Source organism: Ahaetulla prasina, chromosome 4 (genome assembly GCF_028640845.1).
Source record: "Ahaetulla prasina isolate Xishuangbanna chromosome 4, ASM2864084v1, whole genome shotgun sequence".
NCBI classification, from domain to species: Eukaryota; Metazoa; Chordata; class Lepidosauria; order Squamata; family Colubridae; genus Ahaetulla; species Ahaetulla prasina.
The window spans coordinates 66511376-66534762 of NC_080542.1; the positions used below are offsets into that span (position 1 = coordinate 66511376).

The 23387-nt window shown below is 38.9% G+C and overlaps 2 protein-coding genes across 3 annotated transcripts in view; both read left to right on the forward strand.

Moving 5' to 3' along the window:
* Positions 1-4698, forward strand: part of FIGNL1 (fidgetin like 1) — a 28391-nt gene extending 23693 nt beyond the window's left edge. The window contains exon 2 of the mRNA XM_058181877.1: positions 1258-4698. Within this exon, the coding sequence (XP_058037860.1) occupies positions 1261-3294 (2034 nt within the window). The 5' untranslated portion in view covers positions 1258-1260 and the 3' untranslated portion in view covers positions 3295-4698. The remainder of the gene's footprint in view (positions 1-1257) is intronic.
* Positions 4699-10396: 5698 nt separating this feature from the next.
* LOC131197612 (cytochrome c oxidase assembly factor 1 homolog) overlaps positions 10397-23387 on the forward strand; it is a 37811-nt gene continuing 24820 nt past the window's right edge. Inside the window, exon 1 of one of the 2 annotated variants that reach the window (XM_058181884.1) lies at positions 10397-11953. The gene's annotated coding sequence lies outside the window, so the exon portion shown is untranslated. Of the gene's footprint in view, positions 11954-11998; positions 14710-23387 lie in introns of those variants that run through there. The other variant, XM_058181885.1, reaches the window with a different exon arrangement.

Sequence of the window (23387 nt, forward strand, 5' to 3'; positions counted from 1 at the left end):
CAAGATGCTGGCTGTCACCTTTAAAGGCCTACATGACATGGAACCAGGTTATTTCTAGAACCAGCTGTTCCTAATGATTTTTGTCCATTCTTCTACAACTAGCAGAGTAGCCATTTGCCAATTTACTTAAGTGAAGCAGTGTTACTTGGTGGCTCCCCAGGAGGTGTGCCTTGCCCTGTGTACCTTGTTGGTCTTCTGAAAAGCTGTAAAGACCTGGCTCTTCCCCCAAGACTGAGGCCAGGATATTGATTGACTTCTGGTGTGAATGCAGTTTGTTTTAATAAGTTGATACTGATTTTTAGGAGCTGTGATTTCTTTCTAATAGTTCTGTATAGTTCTTAGTGTTTGGGGGATTTTTTACATTTCTGTACACTGCCCAGAGTTTCTGAGTAGATGGAGTTCTGTATGAATTTGATCAGTTAACAAATGAGCCAAAAGGTCTGTAAGGCATGCTACCTCCAATTCAGAAAGTAAAAACTATCAATATTCATTGTGATTAATAATTAATCCTATATAAAACAAGGGAATCTACTTTGAAAAAGTCTGGGTACTATTATCACAATTGGCAGCTTAGTTATGTGCTTTGTAGGGGGAAAACCTGTATAAGAAACATAACTGCTTGTATCAAAAGTTTTTTTTTAAAGTGATGGATATATTTCTGCTGCATGAATGCACAGGCTCAAGACAAAGTATCTTAGACTGCTTTTGTTTCAAGCTTATTATTCTCTGGAAAAAGATTTTGTTGGCTAGTGGATATTAATTTATGCTCCCTTACTTGAGAGGTAAACAAAAACTTGATGGCACACAATTAGTTACTTGGGAATAAATCAGTTGGATAGGGTATAACAATTTTATGCCTATCTGTTTTGCTCAATGAGCTTTACATTATTAATAAATGTTCAAGGATACTTATGTAGACATGTATTAGAGACAGATTAAATGACTTTGCTCTAAAAATTCAAGACTGTAGATACTCTTAACTAGTTAACCTTTGTTTCAGATGGAGCTAAAATAAATTTAATTGTATTGATATAAATTCCATGTATCATTTTAAGTGAACGTGCTTATTTTCTATAACAAATGCAGAAGAGTATTTGCTTAGCTTGCTGTATAGAATATTTGCAAAACACAAAATAGTGATCATATAAAAGTGAAAAAAGAATTAATACACTATAATTTGAAATCTGCCCCTAGACTCATATTAGACGTAAGTATCTCCAGTTCTGATTATTCTGTTGTTTGTCTATTTCTTTGTAGATCATGCAGACTGAAATACATATGAGCGAATGGCAAAGGAATTACTTTATTGTTACCTCTGATACTTCTACACCAGGACAAAAAGCAGATGCATATCGTTCACAGATTTTACATATTCAGCATGCATGGGCAAACTCAGATATTTCCCAGGATTGTGCTGCTAACCTTTTCAAAAGATATGTAGAAAAATATTCTGAAATTATTGATTCTGATAATGTAGAAAGAGGCTTGAATAACTATGCTAAAGATATTTTGACTATGGTAAAGTATCAGCAGAATGAAAGTGACAAGTGGCAGTCTGCTTTGACAACAGATAATGTGATGGAATTGAAATGTGTTCAAGCAATGATGCAGGCTGGAAAAATGTTTGAGATACCTCTGAAGGCACAAATAGATATATCCATTGATAAACAAGTCACTGAGTCTGTTTCTTCAAATGTTCCCAATCTTACTCTATCAAGTGGTCATGGAGAATCTATGTCTGGAGCTGGTTTGTCAAATTATGTAACTCAAGCAACAGAGATTTGTGAGAAGCCATCAACTTCAAAGTGTTATCGAAATGATATATTCTCATCGCCTAAAGCAGGAGTTGCATGTTCTGTTTTGCCTGTGACTATGAATGATGTGTCTTCTATAGCCCTGACTGGAAATAATGAATCAGCATTTAATAGTTCTCTGAGATCCACAAGTAATACTTATTCAGGGCAAGATTTATCTTCTGCTCAGTCTGCTTTCTCTGCAAGAATGGGTAATCTGGGAAAAAGGAAAACATTTGCTGCGTCCAGTGAAGATAACAGTAATATATCTTCTAGTTCCACTCATAAGTTAGTTCCTAGAGAAGGGTCAAACATTCCATGGAATGAAAAGAAAAATAATGAAAACAAAGCATCTGGTTTCAAAACTGCAAAAGAGCAGCTGTGGGTTGATCAGCAAAAGAAATTCCAAAATCAGCCCCAGCACATCCCATTGCCATCTTATGGGGGTACAAAGAAATCTTTGGGAGCTGGAAGATCCCGTGGTCCATTTGGAAAATTTGTTCCTCCACTGCCCAAACAAGATGGAAATGGGAACACAGGAATGCCATGTAAATCATATGGGACTGGATCTACAGAGCTGGCTTATCCAACAGATGAAAGATTAAAGAATATAGAACCTAAAATGATAGAACTTATAATGCATGAAATCATGGACCATGGGCCTCCAGTAAACTGGGATGACATAGCTGGAGTTGAGTTTGCAAAAGCAACTATCAAGGAAATAGTAGTATGGCCTATGCTGAGACCTGACATTTTCACTGGATTACGAGGGCCTCCAAAAGGAATTCTTCTGTTTGGTCCTCCTGGAACAGGGAAGACTCTTATTGGCAAATGCATTGCCTGCCAGTCTGGGGCTACATTTTTCAGTATCAGTGCATCCTCACTGACTTCCAAGTGGGTTGGTGAAGGAGAAAAGATGGTCCGTGCATTGTTTACAGTGGCACGCTTCCAGCAGCCAGCAGTAATTTTCATTGATGAAATTGATTCTCTCTTATCCCAGCGTGGAGATGGAGAACATGAATCTTCCAGAAGAATAAAAACTGAATTCTTGGTCCAGTTAGATGGAGCAGCTACTTCTTCTGAAGATCGCATATTAGTTGTAGGTGCAACCAACCGACCGCAAGAAATTGATGAGGCTGCCCGAAGGAGACTGGTGAAGAGGCTCTACATTCCACTTCCTGAGACTTCTGCCAGAAAGCAGATTGTGTCTCGTCTAATGTCAAAGGAACATTGCTCCCTCACGGAAGAAGAAATTGATCTCATTGTTAAGAAATCAGATGGTTTTTCTGGGGCTGATATGACCCAGCTTTGCCGAGAGGCTTCTCTGGGTCCTATCCGCAGCCTTCAGGCCCTTGACATTACAACTATTAGACCTGAACAAGTACGATCTATTGCTTTTCAGGATTTTGAAAGTGCTTTTAAAACTGTTCGACCCAGTGTGTCTTCTGCAGATCTAGAATTATACGAAACTTGGAATCAAATGTTTGGGAGTGGAAGATGAGAAGAATTAATTTGTGTGCATATTCAGTTCTGAAATATTAACAATGATCTAATAAATTTGAGAAAACTAATATCTTTTCCTAGAGAATTGTTTTGCATGAAAATCTTTATTTTTGCTAGTAGAAAAGTAGAATTCTATAAAAATTCCCCATATTGCTCTTTTATGCTTTGCTATATTTTTATATGCACCTAACATTAAATAAATGTTAATAAGATGCTGTTGTGTCTGCGCCCCCTGAACCAGGCCCCCTGCCAGAAAGTGGCTTGGAAAGTGAGGAGGAAGGGCCATCAGTACGTACCACTGGAGCACCGGCTTCCTTGGCTCAGCTCCAGGAGCCAGAGGCAGGCCAGGTGGAGGAGATAATGAGGCCTCCGTCCCCTGACTCTTCCCCCCCCAGGCCACGCCTCCAGACCTGGCTGATGGCAATCAGGCCTGGCTGGACTCTAGGTTTCGTAGGCAGGAGAGGCGGGAACAACAGAAGCAGGGGTGGGGCAGGCCTAGGAAGTGCTGAGTCATGGAGCCACACCCCACAGGATTAAAAGCAGCAAGGGCTGCTATACCACTTTGTGGCAAGCAAATCAACTGCTTAGAGGGAGAATTAGAGCTTAAATCCTGTTTGTTCCTGGTTTCCTGGCTGACTCATCAGCATCAAGTGAGATAACAGAGACACTTGGCAGACGCTCGCTAGTTTGCTGCCAGAGCTGATCGTTGCCGGCTAATTAAGTCATCCTCGTGTCTCCCGGACTGCGGAGGGGGACAGAACAGATGCATTATTAACTTTAATGCATCCTCTCCCACTCTTTCATCAAAGGAATACAGGAATTCTTTGTAAAATGTAGCTTAAAAGGTAAAGGTTCCTCTCACACAGACTGTGCTAGTCGTTCCCGACTCTAGGGAGTGGTGTTTATCTCTGTATCAAAGTTCAAGAGCCAGCGCTGTCCAAAAACATCTCTATGATCATGTGGCCAGCATGACTAAACGCCAAAGGTGCATGGAGCACTGTTACCTTCCCACCATAGGTGGTCCCTATTTTTCTACTTGCATTTTTTACGTGCTTTTGAACAGCTAGGTTGGCAGAGCTGGGACAAGTAATGGGAGCACACCCCATTATGCGGCACTAGGAATTCAAACCACTGAACTGCCAACATTTTGATTGACAAGCTCAGTGTCTTAGCTACTGAGCCACCGCATCCCTTTAAAAAATTTAGCTTATGTACAGGCATAAAGTTATGCACAATTTTCAATGCTAAATTATTGGGGTGAGAAGTGGAAGTGCTTAAAGTGAATGTAAATTTAATAGGTGGATGTAGGTATATTGGATATGTTCACTGCCTTGAGTTATTTGTAAAAATAATATAGGTGGAATACAAATAAATAAAAATAAATAAAACTTACTTCCAGAAACTATCATCCCTGATATGAGAATAAATTATCACTGAAGCTTTTAGGGAAATACTGTATTAAACTTTTTATATACACTGACACAACTTGTTAAGTTACAAGTAGTCCTGAACTTGTGACCACAATTAAGCCCAACATTTCTGTTTCTTAGTGAGACATTTGTTAAGTGCGATTTGCCCCATTTTACAACCTTTCTTGCCACAGCTGTTAATTGAATCACTGCAATTGCTAAGTTTGTAACATGGTTGTTAAGTGAATCTGGCTAAAATCACAAAGCTAAACCAGACCAGTTTTAGGAATGCTGACAGAAAATACTTGTTGCTGATACAACAATTCCTAAGCATTTTTCAGGCTGGATAACTTAGTTTCTGTAAAACATCTCCTTAGAAGAACATAATTTGTAAAGAAAGTTTTAATTAAAAACCATTGAATAATTTCCTGCATTTAAAATAAATAAAAAATTAGCATTCTGTCTTGAAAAGCTGGAACTTCTGTATAACACATAAAATGAAATTTAATATTTCCAATTTTCCTTTTCCTCCCTTTTTTAAAAATTCTGATTAAGTATTCACTTATGCACTAAGTAGGAATAGAATTCATTGAATGATAGGACCATAGAGAACATTGGAAGTCAGAAGAAAAAGTTAACATTTAAGACAGGAAAATATTCTTTCAAGTATAAAATGATCTAATTATATATCAATATACAATAATAACATATGTATATTAATATAAAATAATAACATTGCAAGGAATTTTTTTCCGGTTTTGTAGAATTGTGAACAATATACTGTGTTTCACCAAAAATAAGATCCTGTCTTATATTTTTTTGAACTCCAAAATAAGTGCTTAGCCTTATTTTCAGGGGAGGTCTTCTTATTTTGGGGCACATGGAGCAAGATGGGGCTCCTCTTGCCATCTTACCTGATTCCACCTCTGCCCCCCCTAACCCTAACCAGATGAAATGGTGTTTAAATATTTTCAGGGCGGGCTTATTTTTTGGCAGGAGCTAATTTCTGAGAAGGGCTTATTTTAGCACATGCGCTCAAAGGCCTGATTGGGCTTATTATCCAGGGAGATCTTATTTTCAGGGAAACTGTAGTTAAAATTTAAAATGCTGTATTCAGAACATCCTGTATCTATTTGGCTTGTGGTAAAAAACATACAAGAGGTAAAAATCTCACTTTTCCTGAATGGTTTTTGAGCTGCCTCACAGGGAAATTGGATTATATAATTAATTCTTACTTCCTTTGCAAGCACTTATAAAGAGACTTGTGAAGATTAGACTGAATGTGTCATTCTCCCTTGCGGGTGGAGACAACAGCCGGTTATGGGTTGTACTCGTCTGTTCAGATTGGAGGACTGAGTCTGTCAGAGCTGTGAAGTCCTGCCCCTGTTGCTAGGGGCCTCCAGCTTTTGACTCAGTCCTTCTGACTGGAGAGACGTGTGGAATTGCCTCTGCTTTTTCTATCAAATTGTAGTTAGTTTTTTTACAGATTCTGCTAATTGTGGGTGACATGGCTGATTTACCTTTGTGGATTGAGCCCTTTCCCTGCAGCTAGCTTCAGCTTGTCTGCATTAGGGGAGTTTTACTTGTTTCTTCCTTTTAATTGAGCTGTGAGTTCTTCCGTTGAGCAGTTCTGGAGCAGTCTAGCATTCCCAGAAACAGCTGGGGAAGTTGCTTGGGTGGAGCTGCGCGCTCCCAGTGACCGGAGGATTGGCATGGAGCTTAGCACTCCCTGGCTGGAACTGTCTAATGGCTTTTAAGCCGTTTTTGACTTTGCTGGACTTGTGGAGCCTTGCACTTCTCTGTGGGCTGCTCAGGTGGGTATTTCATTTGACAACTGTCAAATGCTGCCTGCTGCTTTGTGGAGTGGATGGAGCTTTGCATTCCTAATTTAGCCGGCCTGCCTTGCTCGGTGGTAGCCCCTTTAGAGCGGATTTCCTCCCTGGCATTTGCGAGGGCTTTTTGAAACCTGGTGCTCAGTTTTGTGCTTTCTGAGGTGAGCAACCATTGAGAAGAGCTTCACGCTCCCACTTACGACCGTTGCCAGCCACCATTTTATTTGCTGCCAAATTTAAAAGGAGTGGGTTTTCTGCTGCTCAGCAAGCCTCCATGCCTTTTTGAAAGTTGCTGCTTTTGTGGACTTTGCTGTCTGGCTGGAAAGCCTAGACCTTGGCTGCTCATCTGCTCAACTTGACAGAACAGATTACCCTTGGCACAGCTGTCAGAATTGACTGATTGACTTATGACAGCCATTTTACTTTGCTGACAGGATTAGGCAGATTGCCTTTTGGCAGCCATTTTACTTTGCTGATTGACAAGGCAAATTGCTTTTTTGCAGCCATTGTATTGGGCTGTTTTTTTCTGGAACTGCAGGACCCTTGGGCTGCAATAGCGTGTTAAGGGCTTTCTGACCCTCTCTGCCTCTCTCCATTTTCTATCTGTGCCAGCAGCAGCAACTGTCAGTTTTATCATTCCTAAGGCTTTATCTAAGTCAAAGCATGGCAGGAAGACTGGAGCACAAGAGCAATTGGATGTTAATCCAAAGGACTCTGATACCAAGCCTTCACAGAGCTGCAGTCTCCAGGGCAAGTCTTCTGGTGAAAAGAGCTCCCACTCTCATCACAAGTCTCGCAAGCATTCTTTTGCTTCTTTGAAAGATGAGAGGCGCAGGGACAAAGTGTTGAAGAAGATTTGTGACAAGGCCAGTGGGCACTTGCCAGCCTTACCTAGAGAAGGAGTTTGCCCTTCTAGTTCTGATGTTATTTTAGAACGGCATCCTATAGCCACGCCAGACCAGGTGTCTCTTAAAGACTGCCCTGTGGTCATACCATTTTCTGGACTGTGGGGCCTAGTAACACTTCAGCTCCTATTCCTGTCGTTTCTGCTGAGGCAGCCTCTGCTCCGAGAGTAGATCTGACCCCACCCACTGGCCATTCTTCCATGGAAGCAGGCCCTTCTCAAGACCAAGAGCACACTATTATGTTGCCTGGGAACATTCAGATAATCGCTGCAGCCATTTAGCAATCCTTATCAACAAGCCTTCTGCCTCCCAGCAGGGATCCTTCTGTGTGATCTTGCGTATCTGTTTCTTCTGATAGGGATTACCAGGATGATTCCTTCCCTGCTGAGCCTCCAGATTCCCCATCTCTCTCCCAATGTAGCCGTCCATCGCTTCTGGATTAGGTTGAACCCAAGGAACCTGATTTGTCGGATGATGAGGTCCTTCTTCTGGAGCAGCCTGCTTTCACTGGACTCTTTCCTCAGGCCATCTTTAAGTCCTTGCTTTTCAAGGCCTCTAATGCAGCACAGCTGGGTTCCTGCTCTACTGAGACAATTCCTCTCAAGGCAGTCTGAACCCGCTTTTTGCTGATTGACCAAGCCGGTGGACTGTATCCTGGCTCCACCTCTGTTCCTTGATGTAGTCAAGAAACAATGGTCTTCACCCAGGTCAGCTCCGATCCCTTCTTCTGCCGATAGATTTTTTTTAATGTGGCACCTGATCTGGCAACACTCCTCTAGATACCAGCGGTGGACACTCTAGTCACAGCTCTGCTCCCTGATACCATCATTCCCGGGGATCCGGATGAGGGGCTTTGTCCCGAGGAGCGTCGAACTGACCAGGTCCTCCAATGCGCTTATCAAAGAGCTGCCTGGGCGATCCATTCTGCAACCACAGCTTCTTTCTTCAATAGGGCAACGCTTTTGTGGCTATGCCAGTTGCAGGAGAAGTTGCCACCAGAGGATACGAGACTGTAGCAGTCTAGTTTTCTGAGGATGTCACCCTCAACTCTGCCCGCTTCGTCTCCAAATTCCTAGCTTCTTCGATGGTGGCTCGCCATTTGGTCTGGCTCCGACATTGGCAAGCAGATGCCAGGCACAAGTGGCATTTGGTGTCTGTTCCCTTCATGGGGACTAAATTGTTTGGGGGTTCATTGGAGCCTTTCCTGGTTGAAACCAAAGATAAGAGAAAAGTGTTGCCTTCTGCACACCATAGGGGTGAAGCCCAGCATCCCCAGTTTTGGTCCTCTGAAAGGGATGTTGGCTCTGCTCGATATCCAGGTATTTTCAATCAGAAACAGAGGGGATCCCAAGACAGGTTTTCCAGGGGCAGAACCTTTTTGACTAGATGGCCCTTTCAAGGGGGGGGAGGCCATTCAATCCGGTGTCATAGTTAGCTGCATTTCTGGTCCTCCCATTGGCAACAGATTGGCCCTTTTGCCAACCTCTGGGAGACTACTACTTCTGATAAACGAGTCAGGGATATGATAAGATAGGGTTTATCCCTGGAATTTCTCTCCACTCCTGCCTTTTTCATACAATGCCTGCTTTCTCAGGACAAGGATAAAAGGCCTCTTGTGGCTCAACAGACTAATGCAGTCTGTTATTAACACAGCTGCCTGCAATTACTGCAGGTTCTAGTCCCACCAGGCCCAAGGTTGACTCAGCCTTCCATCCTTTATAAGGTAGATAAAATGAGGACCCAGATTGTTGGGGGCAATAAGTTGACTTTGTATATAAATATAAAAATAGGATGAAGACTATTGCTAACATAGTGTAAGCCGCCCTGAGTCTTCGGGGAAGGGCGGGGTATAAATGCGAATTAAAAAAAAAAGATCCCTCATGGATTCTGCTATATAACATCTTTTGACAATCAGAGCAATAAAGATCAATTCAGAGCAGCCAAGGACCTCCAGGTAACACTTCAGGTCCTATCTTTTCATGGGTTCTCGATTAAGGTGGAGAAAAGTCTCCTGACTCCGACCCGCCTGCTCCATATGGGGGCAATAATTGATTCAGTTGAAGGGACAGTCTATTTGTCCCAGGAGCGTCAGGATAGTCATAGGGCCCTTATGGCCAGAATTCAACAGGACCGAAAGGTCTCTCCTTTCTTACTTTCTCAGCTCCTGGGCAAAATGATTTCAGCTATTTCCATCATTCCCTGGGCTTGTTTACATGCTAGAGACCTTCAGTGGTTCCTTTTACCATTCCAGAAGGCAGGCAGAGGAACATCAACAACCAAGGTGTTGGTTTCGAAGGAAGTGCTCAGCTCCCTCACCTGGTGACATTTGCCAGCCATTGCCAAGAGCTGCCAATTCCACCACCCCAGAGGCTGGTGGTGACAATGGATGCCAGCCTCTTTGGCTGGGGAGCACATTTCCAGACACAGGTAGCACAGGGCAAGTAGAGTGCCCGCGAGCAGCATCAAAACGTCAACTGGCTGGAGTTGCAAGCAGTATATCTGGCTCTCCGGTACTTTTGGAGATATCTATCTGGCAGCCATGTCCTAGTGCTCATAGATAACGTCACTGCAAAAGCACACATAAACTGCCAGGGGGGCACTAGGTCCAGATCCCTGATGCTGGAGGCCAAAAGACTGGGGCTTTGGGTGAAGCGACACCTTTGCTCTTTGGCAGCGGAGCACATTTCTGGGGTGGCCAACATAAAGGCGGACTGGCCAAGTCGCCAGGCCATTGAAAGGTGGTGCCTGCACCCTTCGATCTTCAGAGCTCTGACGACCAGGTTTGACACCCTGGAGATAGATTGTTTGCATCTCAAGTTAACACTTAGCTTCTGCATTTTTATTCACAGTTCCCAACTCCACAAGCAGAAGAAGTGGACACTCTTTGGACCACGTGGCCAAGAGGGCTTCTTTATGCGTTTCCTCCAATTCTTCTCATCCCGAGGGTAATATGCAAGATTCTGCAGGAACAAGTGGAGGTTGTCCTTCTGGCCTCATTGGCTGTGCAGGCCTTGGTTTGCCAACCTATTGACCTTGTTGGTAGACCCACCCTGGAGGATCCCTCAGGGTGTAGCTTCTCTCAGCCGGGGCAGTGGTTTACTGCACCCTCAGTGGCTCCAGCTGACTGTCTGCCGAATGAGCAGTGCGCCCTGAGTGGGGACAACTCCTCCAGGGTCATCCAAACTATCCAACTATCCAAGCTTCTCAGAAGTTTTCTACTGAACGGATTTATTTTGCCATTTGGCATTTTGTTCCTGGTGTGACAAGTGGGGCATTTCTCCACTCCAGGCCTCTATAACCCAGATCTTGGATTTCCTCCAGGACGAGTTGCACAGTGGGCTATCGCCCAATATAATTAGGAGGCAGATAGCTGCCATCTCAACCGTCCTTTCCTGTGGTTCCCTTTCTTTATCTCAACATCCTACTATGCGACGGTTCCTAAAGGGTGCCACTAATCTGTGTCGTCCCCCCCCTCCCGGTCATCCACAGATACCTTACCTGGGATTTGTCAAATTCTCTCACAGTGGCCCCGTACAAACCCTTATGAACGGCCAGTCTTTGTCTCCTATCATATAAAGTTGCCATTTTGATTGCCATTACCTCTGCACGCAGAATTTCTGAAATTGCTGCTCTTTCTGTGCGAAGTGATCTATGCATATTTTATAGTGATCGTGTGATCCTTCACTTTGACCCTTCTTTCCTCCCTAAAGTTAATATGCCTTTCCATCACATGCAAGAGCTGGTCCTTCCCGATTTTTGCCCCCATCCGGCCCATCCTTTGGAGCACCGCTGGCATATGAGGGCTCTTTGGATATACATTAAGAGAACTGCTGTCTTCTGCAAGACAGAATCGTTGTTTGCCTCTTTTCTCCCAGTCTCTTTAGGTGGTCAAGTGACTCCATCTATGGTGGGAAGGTGAATCAGACAGACAATTGCCAAAGCCTATGAATTACGCTCCTTGCCTCAGCCAGCTCATCTCACAGCACATTCTATCCACAGTCTGGCCATGACGGCTTCCTTACTAGAAATCTGCAGGGCAGCGACTTGGACTTCCCTTTCACCCTTTATTAAGCCCTATAAATTAGACAAATTTGCTTCAGCTGAGGTTGCATTTGGACGTGGAGTTTTACAACAGGTCCACACTGAAGGGGAATGTTCTGGCGAGACTGGGCCCACCCGTTAGGGACAATAGGCTTTGGTATGTCCCATGCCTGGCTGCTGTCTCCATCCACAACGGAGAAGGGGCATTGGTCTTATCTGAGATGCACCTTCTCATTGGATGGAGACAGCAGCCAGCCCCACCCTTTTCCAGTCTGACTTTTCTGCTAATTCTCTAATTTTTTTCCACACGTCGAGTCTCTTTCTTCATCTTCGCCAAAAGCTGGAGGGCCAAAAGTTGCCCCTAGCAACAGGGGCAGGACTTCACAGCTCTGACAGACTTAGTCCTCCAATCTGAACAGACAAGTACAACCCATGCCTGGCTGCTGTCTCCATGAGAAGGTGCGTCTCAGGTAAGACCAACGCCCCTTCTGGAAGAATTATCTTACTCATCTAAATGAGTCTCCTTGTACCCATCAGACAACAGAAGTATACAAATGTGGAATGAGCAAAATACACCCAGTGTAGGAAGCATCATCATACAAGAAAATACCACCTTAAAAATGAAGAATTTTCTGTAGAAAAGCAAAAGCTAGCTTATTGTTAAATTTTCTTTTTCTCAACACAAAATGTACTTATATATTTAAAAAGCTAAATATATGATATAAATCAGTGGAAGAATCAGAAATCATTCTTTTGGAAAACCTAAAATTAAAACTTAGTGTTAACTACAAATATTTTTTAGATGTTTTAAATTATTAACTATGATATGACTTTTAACTTTGCTACGACTGAATTCCAAGAAATGACTATGATCTTCAGGTTCAACAAGTTAAGGGTTCTGTCTCTTGAAAATAAATGTTCATTAATTCATTTTAAAAATTGTATAGCTTGAACCTAGAACTCATTGTAGAAGATATAAAAACAATGTAAAAAAGATGTCAAGATCCTCAATGAATTCCACATACAAACAAAAAATACTTTATGCCCTCACCCAATGTAATTTAGATCTACTAACAATGAGTACAACAACTGCAGAACCCAACTACTCTGCAATTCTGGATTTTCCCTGAGGAAATCTGCTTCCATTCTCTTAGTTGTACCTCCCAAATCATCTTCAAGGCAACCCCATATAGAGTGCATTGCATAATTTGAATGCATGATTAGGGCATCATATAAAACTCAATAGATGCTAAATTGATCTAAGGCATCCTTAGCTGAATATAAATCTTACATCTGAAATTCATGTGTTAAAATTCATGTACAATAAATCTATCTGTTTTTATAATTTAAGCAAAATACTTAAGGTTATTCAATTATATCTTTTATGGTGGGAGTCAGGGAATGATATAAGAAATCTGTATTTATTTACCATCTCTACCAAGTGACAGGGACAGTTTACAATACCATAAATAAAAGAGTAAGACAATTGCAGTATTAAAATATTAAAACATCAAACATTAAAAGTTAAAATATTAAAATTAATATTAAAATGGACCAAAAGAACCAATGCATAGATGGGGTGGAAATGTTATCTTCTATTAACCTATGAGCCACCTCCAAAATCGATTACCCATATTGAGGGACCTGGCCATTTGTCAAAGCCAGGTTTTCGGGAAAGACCAGAAAAGTGGGAGCAGATTTCCTCTGGGGAGCCCTAATATTCCAAAAGGAGGGAGCTATGACAGAAAAGGCACTTCAGGATCCTGCCAGTTGCCAGAAATCTGTATGTTTTTATGTTGCTATTGCACAATTATGCTTTTAAATGAATAATGAAGTTATTCTGAAATTTTTTTGCTACCCAGACTAATATTACAATTTAACTGATATGGCAATAAATACCTAGTATATTTCCAATACAGGAGATGCACTATTATGTACACATTTAGGAACTTTTATCTGAAAAAATGAATTACTGCATATTATTCAGCACATTTGCCTGCACATTTGTTCTTGTTAAAAAGATATTTGTCATGCTTACATACCCAATCAGATAACAAGGCATATGAAAAAACAAAAAAGAATTCACTATTTAATTAGATGGCATAGAACATTATCTGGTGTTAAATTAGTAAATCATTTTCTTGTCTCCCCATTTTATCCTTCGTTGTATGGGTAATAACCAACAACATTTAGAGTATTAAAAATAACATTAAAATATTCATTTAATAAATGCCATAATTAACAATGGCAGCTTTTCTAAAGAAGAGAGAAAAGATAAAAGCCGAATGCAAGAAGGTATTTTCTATTAACCAGAAAAACTGACAGCTTATGCACCGAAGACAAATTCCTTGTGTGTCCAATCACACTTGGCCAATAAAGAATTCTATTCTATTTTCCAGTTTACCAAGAAAATGAAAAATGTCTGAAACCATCAATGTTTTACAAAATAACTTCTATTAAAAGATTTTGCAAATATAATAATTACATTTAAAAATGTAAATGTAAAATGAAAAAGAAAAGAGGCAAAAAATAAAGGAGAAAAAATAGAAAAATGAACAAAAACATGAAAAGATTTATAAAGAAATTGCTTCTGATTGCTCTTGGGAGTTATTATTCCCTTCTTTTTATAACCTATTCTTTCCATTTACCAAAACCATAAATAACAAGTTCATTTTCATTGCACAAAAATTTCATAAGCTTTCAGACACCAATAAATGTCCTTTCTCTAATCAAATACAGTTTTTCCATCTCGACAAATTTAATAATAAAACATAAACTGAATTTATTCGAAAAAGAAAAACTGGCACAAAAAATTAAGAGTATAAAACAACATTTCTTCAGAAACACTAATAAACCAGGAAGATGGTTGGCATACAAATTAAAAAAAGGAAAAAGAAAAAAAAACAGATACAAAGTTTGATAGATGAGAAAGGTACACTACAGTATCAAAATGACAGCAAAAAAATAATAATTCAGAACTACTATGAAAATCTGTATGACCAAAAGGATCTATTGGAGGATAAAATAAAATGATACCTAGAAGAGGCCAGGTTGCCTAAAGTCCTTGAAGAAATAAGATCTACATTAAATGAAAGGATAACAATGTTTGAATTAACAGAGGCAATTAAAAGACAGAATAATAATAATACATCAGGACCAGATGGCCAACTGGCAGAATTCTATAAACTCCTCCAAGATTCCCTGGGACTATTAATGCTTTTACAAAGTAAGTGTACAATGAAGTCTTGTTAGAAGCTAAAATACTAAAATCCTGGATGGAAGCAAATATCACCCTCATACCAAAAGAAGACCCAGACATATAGCAGATTAAAAACTATAGACCTATCTTTTAAATGTGGACTACAAAATTTACACATCAATAATAGTTGAAAGATTGAAGAGATTCCTGAGTAAATTTATACATTTAGACCAGAATGGCTTCTTGCCGAATAGACAAATTAAAAAAAAACCATGAAAATAATTTTGAACACATTGGAATATTATGAAGCATGCCTGGAAAAACAAATGGTGCTGATGTTTCTGGATGCACAGAAAGCATTTGATAAAGTGATTCATGATACTGCAGCTAAAATATATGGAATTTGGGGAAAATTTTATCAATATGATCAAAACAATATACACTAAGCAGACTGCAAAAGTGTTTGTAAATGGGGACACAACAGAGAATATTAATATTAAAAGAGGCACAAGGCGAGCCCGGCCCAAGGTTGACTCAGCCTTCCATCCTTTATAAGGTAGGTAAAATGAGGACCCAGATTGTTGGGGGGGGCAATAAGTTGACTTTGTAAAAATATACAAATAGAATGAGACTATTGCCTTATACACTGTAAGCCGCCCTGAGTCTTCGGAGAAGGGCGGGGTATAAATGGAAAAAAAAAAAAAAGGCAAGGATGTCCATTGTCCCCCTTACTATTTATTCTGACTCGGGAAGTGTTAAATAGAAATATATGCCAAAATATTGAAATAAAAGGCATGGAGATAAAAAAAGAAAAATACAAATTACAAGCTTTGACAGATGATTTGGTTTTCATCAGAGAGGAACCACAAAAAACGGGACTCAAATTAATAAAGAAAATAAAAAACTATGGTGATGTTGCAGGATTGAAAATAAATAAAGAGAAAACTAAAATCTTAGAACTGTAGGACATTTAAACTATCTCCATCTGCCAATCTCTCCCCCACCCCTGAGATTGATAAAAAGGTGTTTAATATGCTATAAAAAAAATCACTGTTACTGAAATTTCAAACCAATCTAAGTGGCTTAGTGTGACATTTAAACTCAACATAAATCTGATTAAATTTGGATCTAACAGTAATAGGTAAGAATAGGTCATTTCAGTGTGTAAATAAAATATTTCATTTAATGTTTCATTACAAAGTTTTAATATATTTCAAGGCAATGGAATTACTTCTCAAGCTTCTTTTTTTACTACCTAGAAGCCATAAATATTTTTGCTGCTTTTATAGTAATTGAAGTATAAAAATGGGCATGAAGATCTGGCTCTTTCTCCAAATCTTCATCTAAAAGTTGAGGGTGGCAATGGGATTATCAAGTATTTGGTGGGAAGGGGTGGTTATTTTCTTGTTTTTACTGGTTTTTGCAATTCACTTAGGGTCATTATAAAAGATAGGCAGCTATACCTTTAATTAGTTAATTAATTTAATACCTTGACAAATGTTTTAACATGCTGATTTTTTGCTGATAAAATGTGATAAAATTAGGCAAATCATATAAGAGGCAAGATATCCATAATATTGCTAGTTGTCTCTTAACACATTTTCTAAAACGTAAGATTTCATATACCTTCTGTATATACTTCTAGCATAACAATATAGAAGCATGACCAAAAATGAGCTCACATTCACTATTTAATGACAGGTATAACTGAGACTTGCAGTTGAGTTATTGCAAACATTTAAATCCAGTATATTTTATTAAGGCTGCAGTCTTTATTTGGGACCAGTCTCTTCAGAGCTAGTTGGAATGACCAAATAAGTATGTATTTGCTGCACATTATTTCACCTGGCGGTGCTGGAAAGAGTTGGGATGTCAACATTTTATTAAAAATATCATGGTTCCCAAGAGAATAAAATTGTTGATAGAAGTAGAATTATAATTGCAAGTTTTTTTTGTTTGCTTAGTTCTTTTTTCCCTTTTTAGATATACTATCTGTAATCTGGCTGAGCCTTGTATTATTAGTTGTTTTTTTTTTGTCACAACAATATACGTAAACATCGACATAAAACAACAACACATCATAAAAGAAAAAACATATATATGAGCAAAAGTATGCAACAACTATATTAATTTGATATAATGAAAGGGAACAATAGGACAGGAACGGTGGGCACTTTTGTGCTCTTATGCATGCCCCTCACCCCATTCCTCTTAGGAATGGGGTGAGGTCAATAGTAGACAGTTTTTGGTGGAAGTTTTTGGGATTTTGAGTTGAGACTATAGAGTCAGGTAGTGAGTTCCAAGCGTTAACAACTCTGTTACAGAAGTCATATTTTCTGGAATCAAATTTGAAGCGGTTGAAATTAAGTTTGAATCTATTGTTTGCTCTTGTATTATTGTGATTGAAGCTGAAGTAGTCTTTTACAGGAAGGATATTGCAATAGATGATTCTGTGTGTTAAACACAGGTCATGTTGGAGTCGGCGGAGTTCTAAGTTTTCTAATCCCAAAATTTCAAGTCTGGTGTTATAAGGTATTTTGTTGTTTTCAGAGGAGTGGAGAACTCTTCTTGTAAAATATTTCTGGACACATTCGATTGTATTAATGTCAGAGATGTGGTATGGGTTCCAGACAGGTGAGCTGTATTCAAGAATAGGTCTAGCAAATGTTTTGTATGCTCTGGTTAGTAGTGTAGAGTTTTTGGAAAAGAAGCTCTGTAAAATTAGGTTTACAACTCTTAGACCCTTTTTTGCTATGTAGTTGCAGTGGACTTTGGCACTTAGGTCATTAGATATGAAAACTCCAAGGTCTTTAACAGGGTGGGGGTCATCTATTAGGTAATGTCCATCAAGCTTGTACTTATTGTTAGGGTTCTTTTTCCCAATATGTAAGACTGAGCATTTGCTGATTGAGATTTGGAGTTGCCAAGTTTTACACCAATCGGATACAAAGTCAAGGTCTTTTTGAAGGATAGAAGTATTGTTAATGATGTTAAATAATTTGACATCATCAGCAAAGAGCACACAATAACTTGAGATAAGGTCACAGAGATCATTTATGTATAATATGAAGAGTGTTGGTCCAAGAACGTTGCCTTGGGGAACATCACTTTTGACAGGAACAGGATTTGATAGAGCGTTGCCAATTTTGACCACTTGATGTCTGTTTGACAGGAAGGCATTTATCCAATTGTGAAGAGGTTCTGAAATGCCGTAGGATTTTAGTTTTAGGAGAAGTTTATCATGTACTATTGTGTCAAAAGCTTTGCAGAAGTCTATGTAGATTGCATCTATTGCTTTTCCTTGATCAAGGTTAGTAGTCCATATGTTTTTGCAGTGGAGAGGTTGTAAGTTACATGATAATTTTTTTCTGAAACCAAATTATTTATTAGAGAGTAGGTTGTTTGTTTCTAGGTGGAGTGTAATGGATTGGTTTATGATAGATTCCATTACTTTGCATGTGACGCAACATAGAGAGATGGTTGAACAGGTACAGCACATTCCTGTATGGTACATAATGTTTGCTGAAAGTAACTGGTATCCTGCTAATTTTTCTTTTATTTTGAATATATTTAAATAAGTTTTTTGTTGTTCTAAACAGCTTTTGCTCATCTGAATTCATTCTCAATTTACCTTCCCAATCATAACTACAAATTTATTTCACCTGTTCTTCCTTCTACCACCTATGTATATACTATTATATTTTTAGATATTCAGTAAACTTTTTGTTCAAGCATATTGGCATTTTCTGTTTGGTTTACTCACACACCCCTCTTCATAATAGTGTTCAGGACTGTAGAAACTGCTGCAGGAGCACAATTATAATTTAATAATTGACATAGCGTAGTATTAATGAACAGTTCTTAAAACCAATAATGTTCTTGCATGTTCCATAACCACTTATTAAGAGAGATGAAAGAAAGCACTCTAGTAGCCAACAAGTACATAGTTCAGTCAAAACAAAAGCACATTAAAATAATTCTTATATTAAGATTCTAGAGGAACGGAAACGTCTTAATTTTTCTTTAATTTTAAGTCTCTGATGAAAATATATTCCCCGTACTACTGCCACTGATGTCTTTTTAGTAAGCTATGGATGGATAGGTAGATTCTAGTGATAAGATATAATTTTACAGGATCGAGCAATATGATAGAAGCAGGTGTTGAAGAAACCAAGAAGAGGGAGGAAGATACAGAAGTGTTTTGGTGATTAGGCGAGTACAATAATATATATTAAAAAATATAAATGACAAGAATGACCTTTCATGACATCAAGGCTCTGTAATTATGTATACAAAAGTTGAACAAAAATGGATCCTATATCCATCCATGTCTCCCTCTTTTTCCTATTCATGTGAGATTATAAAGATAACCATTCGCCCATAGAAAGAATCTTGAAATTGAATCAAAAGCTTCCTTGAAGTCTGTAAAGTCTTTAAATCAGTGGGATTTATGAACTGTAGATGTATTTATTAGCCATTGTAATAACAAATAATGAGCAATAGTGGATCTTCCCTTTTTAAAATCATGGAAGCATCTTTATGCATCTTTATGTTACCTTACTTCCTTTTCCCATCTATCTCATTCCCCACCTCAGTTTAATTTATTTTTCCTCAGCAATGTCATGTATATTATTTTTCCTTAGCAATGTCATATATATTATGATTTAGAAACTGGCTGGTAGTTCATTATATCCTAGGGAACTGCTGCCTAAAACTGCCTTGACAATCCGCATATTGGAGTTGTACTACATAAGTAATTCCATTCTTAGAAAAAAACAATTTGAAAATGAAGCCCACAGCCAAGTGAAAAGAAATGCCAAGGAAAATCTCTAAATGTTTGCCTAAATTCAAAGAAAAAGGCAGAACTGAAATGTATCAATATCCTATTGCAGTAACTACAGAATGAGCCTCTTCTTGGTGTGAGAGTTGGGTTTTAGTTTTGGTTTGTTTTTTGGTTTTTTGGTTTTCAAGAGAACTGGAATGACCCCTCAATTTTTAGAGAATGCCTTTTTACTTAGTCATTTTTGTATGTTTTGTGAGAATTTATTATTTGAAGCCTCGCACAAATTTATGCCAGGGTCCATGTGGTTAGTTTTTGGTGACATATTCATAAATGTCTGCCAGTGTTGCTAGTTAATTTTCTTTAAATTCACACGTGCAATTTCATCAGGTGACTTTAAATGGATCTCTTGTTACTAATGAAAACTGATGCTCCTTCCATCTCCATTTTAGAGAATAATCTCAGAGACATTTAAAAGGATGGAGATGATTTTAGACCATCCAGCCCAAATAATCACCTGACTATTTTATCCAGATCTGGAATCCTTTTCACTGAAAGACATTTCATTTTAAATTAGATGGAATGGAATCTGTTAAATTAAAGGACAAAATCACTACTACATGAAAACAGATAATTTAAAGGAAATAATGAAACAGATAATTTAACCAAATTATCAGATTCAGTTTTTGTAGCTGAGCTGCTAAGAGCTATTCCTCCTAAAGAGTGAGTCTCATGTGGCACTGCATGCCATATTTCAATGTAATCAACTTGCATGCATTAGCCTGTGGATTGGCTCCTTATGAAAACTTTAAGAGTTTATATTTTGAAGCTACTGGCAACTTTTAGGCTTATCAGCACTAGAAAAAATAATCATTCATTAATACTAGTTTACACATGCCAGAAAAAAACTACAGTCTTAGAAGGGCAAGTCCTGGCGATGTTCTTAATGAGTTGCTTTTTAAAAATCATTCAGGAATTGCTTGTACTGCCAACTTAAGAGCTTTAGTCACAATTCACACCCTTTGCCACCTCAAGACTTAGATAAAAATTTACTCAACAGCAAAAAGGGCTGGGGCTGTTCATGGACATAATTGCACCAGTCACTTTGTGACTTTTGTGTATTGCAACTGCACCCTATTTGCAAAACTTGTCTCCAGTCCTGTTCCCGAACAGGGGTTTTCTCTCTCTCCTATAGTTCTCAAACCATTTATGCTTCTTAAACCATGGTCATATTCATTATTTAAGTATATTATATTAATAACTTTATTATTATTTATTATGCGGGAATACCTGCCCATCATATAGAGAAATTTATATGGCAAGCAGAGTTTACTCAGTCTATCTTGAAGCTGGCAAAATTGTGTAGGCTTTACCAGAAAAGTTGCAACCTGAAGGAGGACTTTCCTGTCAAAGGAGACATTAAAAACATTCTCAGCTCTTTTTCTAGAAATCAGGAGGATCATTGAATGAGATGAAGAAGAATCTTAAATGCTGCACTTAGAAAACTACTGAGCTTTGTTACATGTTACTAAATTTCTGTCCAAAATCAGCTTGGCTTAAATAAGCAATTTAAACTTCAGTGTGGCTTTTCATGATGCAAATATGTTAGTCACTTATTAATGCCTGCATGTTACACTGCTTATTAAATACAATTAAATACAATGCTTATGCATGAGTCTGAGGAAAGATCATTGCAAACTACTTAAAAGAGGAGGTCAGCCAGCGCCAATAGCTAATAAGCACAAGTGTTTGTCTGTTTTTGCAACTTGGCGTAGCTCACTTGGAAAGTGCACCTGGAGTTCTGTAAACTAACAAGATGAAAGGGTTAGCAATGTGCTAACAAAACACACATGAGACCCATATGCCTATGATGAACAATTAATTAAACTAATCTTGTGACGGGATATTTATTCAATAGAATGATAAACATGTTTTTCAGAGACAGAAGCTTTTCTCAGTGCTATGAGATAAGCTATTGAGGTTAGTTCCACTCAGTGTAGCAGATACTCCTCTTTTTACTGCATTGCCTGCTGCAACAATGTCCCTCAAGCAACAACTTACGAAGATTCCCAGGTTTAGGACAACAATCTGGCTGAGTACAGCCTTTATGAAAACAAACACATTGGTCTTTTTTGGATCACATTACTTGCAAGTAGGTAATAAGTCTGAATCAGTCTTAACAGAAGAGTCCTAGTAGTACTGATGGTGTAACCTAGTTAGGGTAATGAAATGTCTGCAAGAAAACAACCAAGATCAGAGAGCACAAGGACCCCTCATATCACTCCTAAGCTACAAATATTCTCCTTGATTGGAACCTTGTTTGTATTTGCAACATTCTGTTGCTAATGCTATAAAATTAAAAGAATATTTTTAACACATGACCAAACATTACCCATTGTCTAAAGAAACACAGTCCATTGTGTTAAAACTGGTTTCTTATGCAATATAGGTTACTTCAATCTCATTCACATATATATCAAGAGATGATTGAATCAAGAATGCAGAATGATTCAGATCTATCTACTTGCAGCTCCCAAATAAGATGATCCAAAAAAGGCCACATGTTTGTTTTTATAAATGCTGCACTCAACTATTTCTATAACTCAACCAGAATGTTTTATTGCAGACATTTCATTACCCAACTTAGATAACATCATCAGTGCTAGCAGAAACATCTGCAAGAAAACAAGGAAAGTCAGATAGCACTAAGGATACTTCATAAATAAGGTTATCAGGTTTGGAGAAATAGGTGTCTTTTTTTTTTTTTTGAAAAAAGGAACATTAAAACTGAACTTCTCTTTCATTGTCCTCTGTACCAGCATGTGACAAGCACGCCTGTGGAACATAGCACTAGCAACAGTACTTGTATATCACTCCATAGTGCTTTTACAGCCCCCTATAAGTGGTTTACAGAGTCAGTATATTGCCCTCAACAATCTGTGTCCCCGTTTTACCAACCTCGGAAGGATGGAAGGCTGAGTTAACCTGAGTTAACCTGTGTTAACTGCACCATCACGGCTCCTTCATCTTCCTTGCTTCATTTTCCTGATAAGAACTCACAGTTAAAATTCAAGTATTTTATTTACCCTGAAGAATTCACTTTTGGCAAATTGAAAATAAAATGTGTATCTTAGCATCACAGATAAAATTTAATAGCTCTAGTAACATACACCCATCACAAGAATTATTCATTGGTACCAATTGATATAATGAACTTTGTGCCATGCAAATAATAAGCCTGTATATGCGAATCAACCTCTCTGAGCTACTTTTCTATTTCTGAGTTTCTTTCCTGCTATTTTAAAATAGAAAGGTTGAAACAGTGTTATAACCACCATGGCGAACCTATGACGTGTGCCACAGGTGGCATGCATAGCCATATCAATGGGTACATGAGCTCAGTTCTGGTGGGCATGTGTGTGCTGGCCAGCTGATTTTTTTGCCTTCTGGGCCCACCAGAAGTAGGGAAACAGGCTGTTTCTTGCCTCTGGAGGACCTGGGCGGGGTGAGGCCATTTTCGCCCTCCCCAGACTCCTAGAAAGTTTCTGGAGCTAGGTGAGAGAGAAAAACAGACCTACCAGGCCATTGTGTGCCAGGAGCAGGAAGACCGTTGGGGGGGGGGGTTGCGTGCCCATGCGCAGGGGTGGTACGCATAGAATTATGGGTGTGGGAAAGTGCGCGCATGATCCCTCCACCCCCCCTTCCTGGCATGCGATGGCAAAAAGGTTAGCCATCACTGTGTTGTAACAATAAGGGTAAGATACTCTACCCACATTAAGTATATTGATTCATGTTTTCTTTGCCATAGTTTTATTTTCTTTGTCATAATTTTATTTACATTTTTTCATAGAACTTGGCAACTTTTCATCTGATGCAATGTTTTTGAGAACACTGGATTTTCTGTTTCTAGTTAATGTTGAAGGCC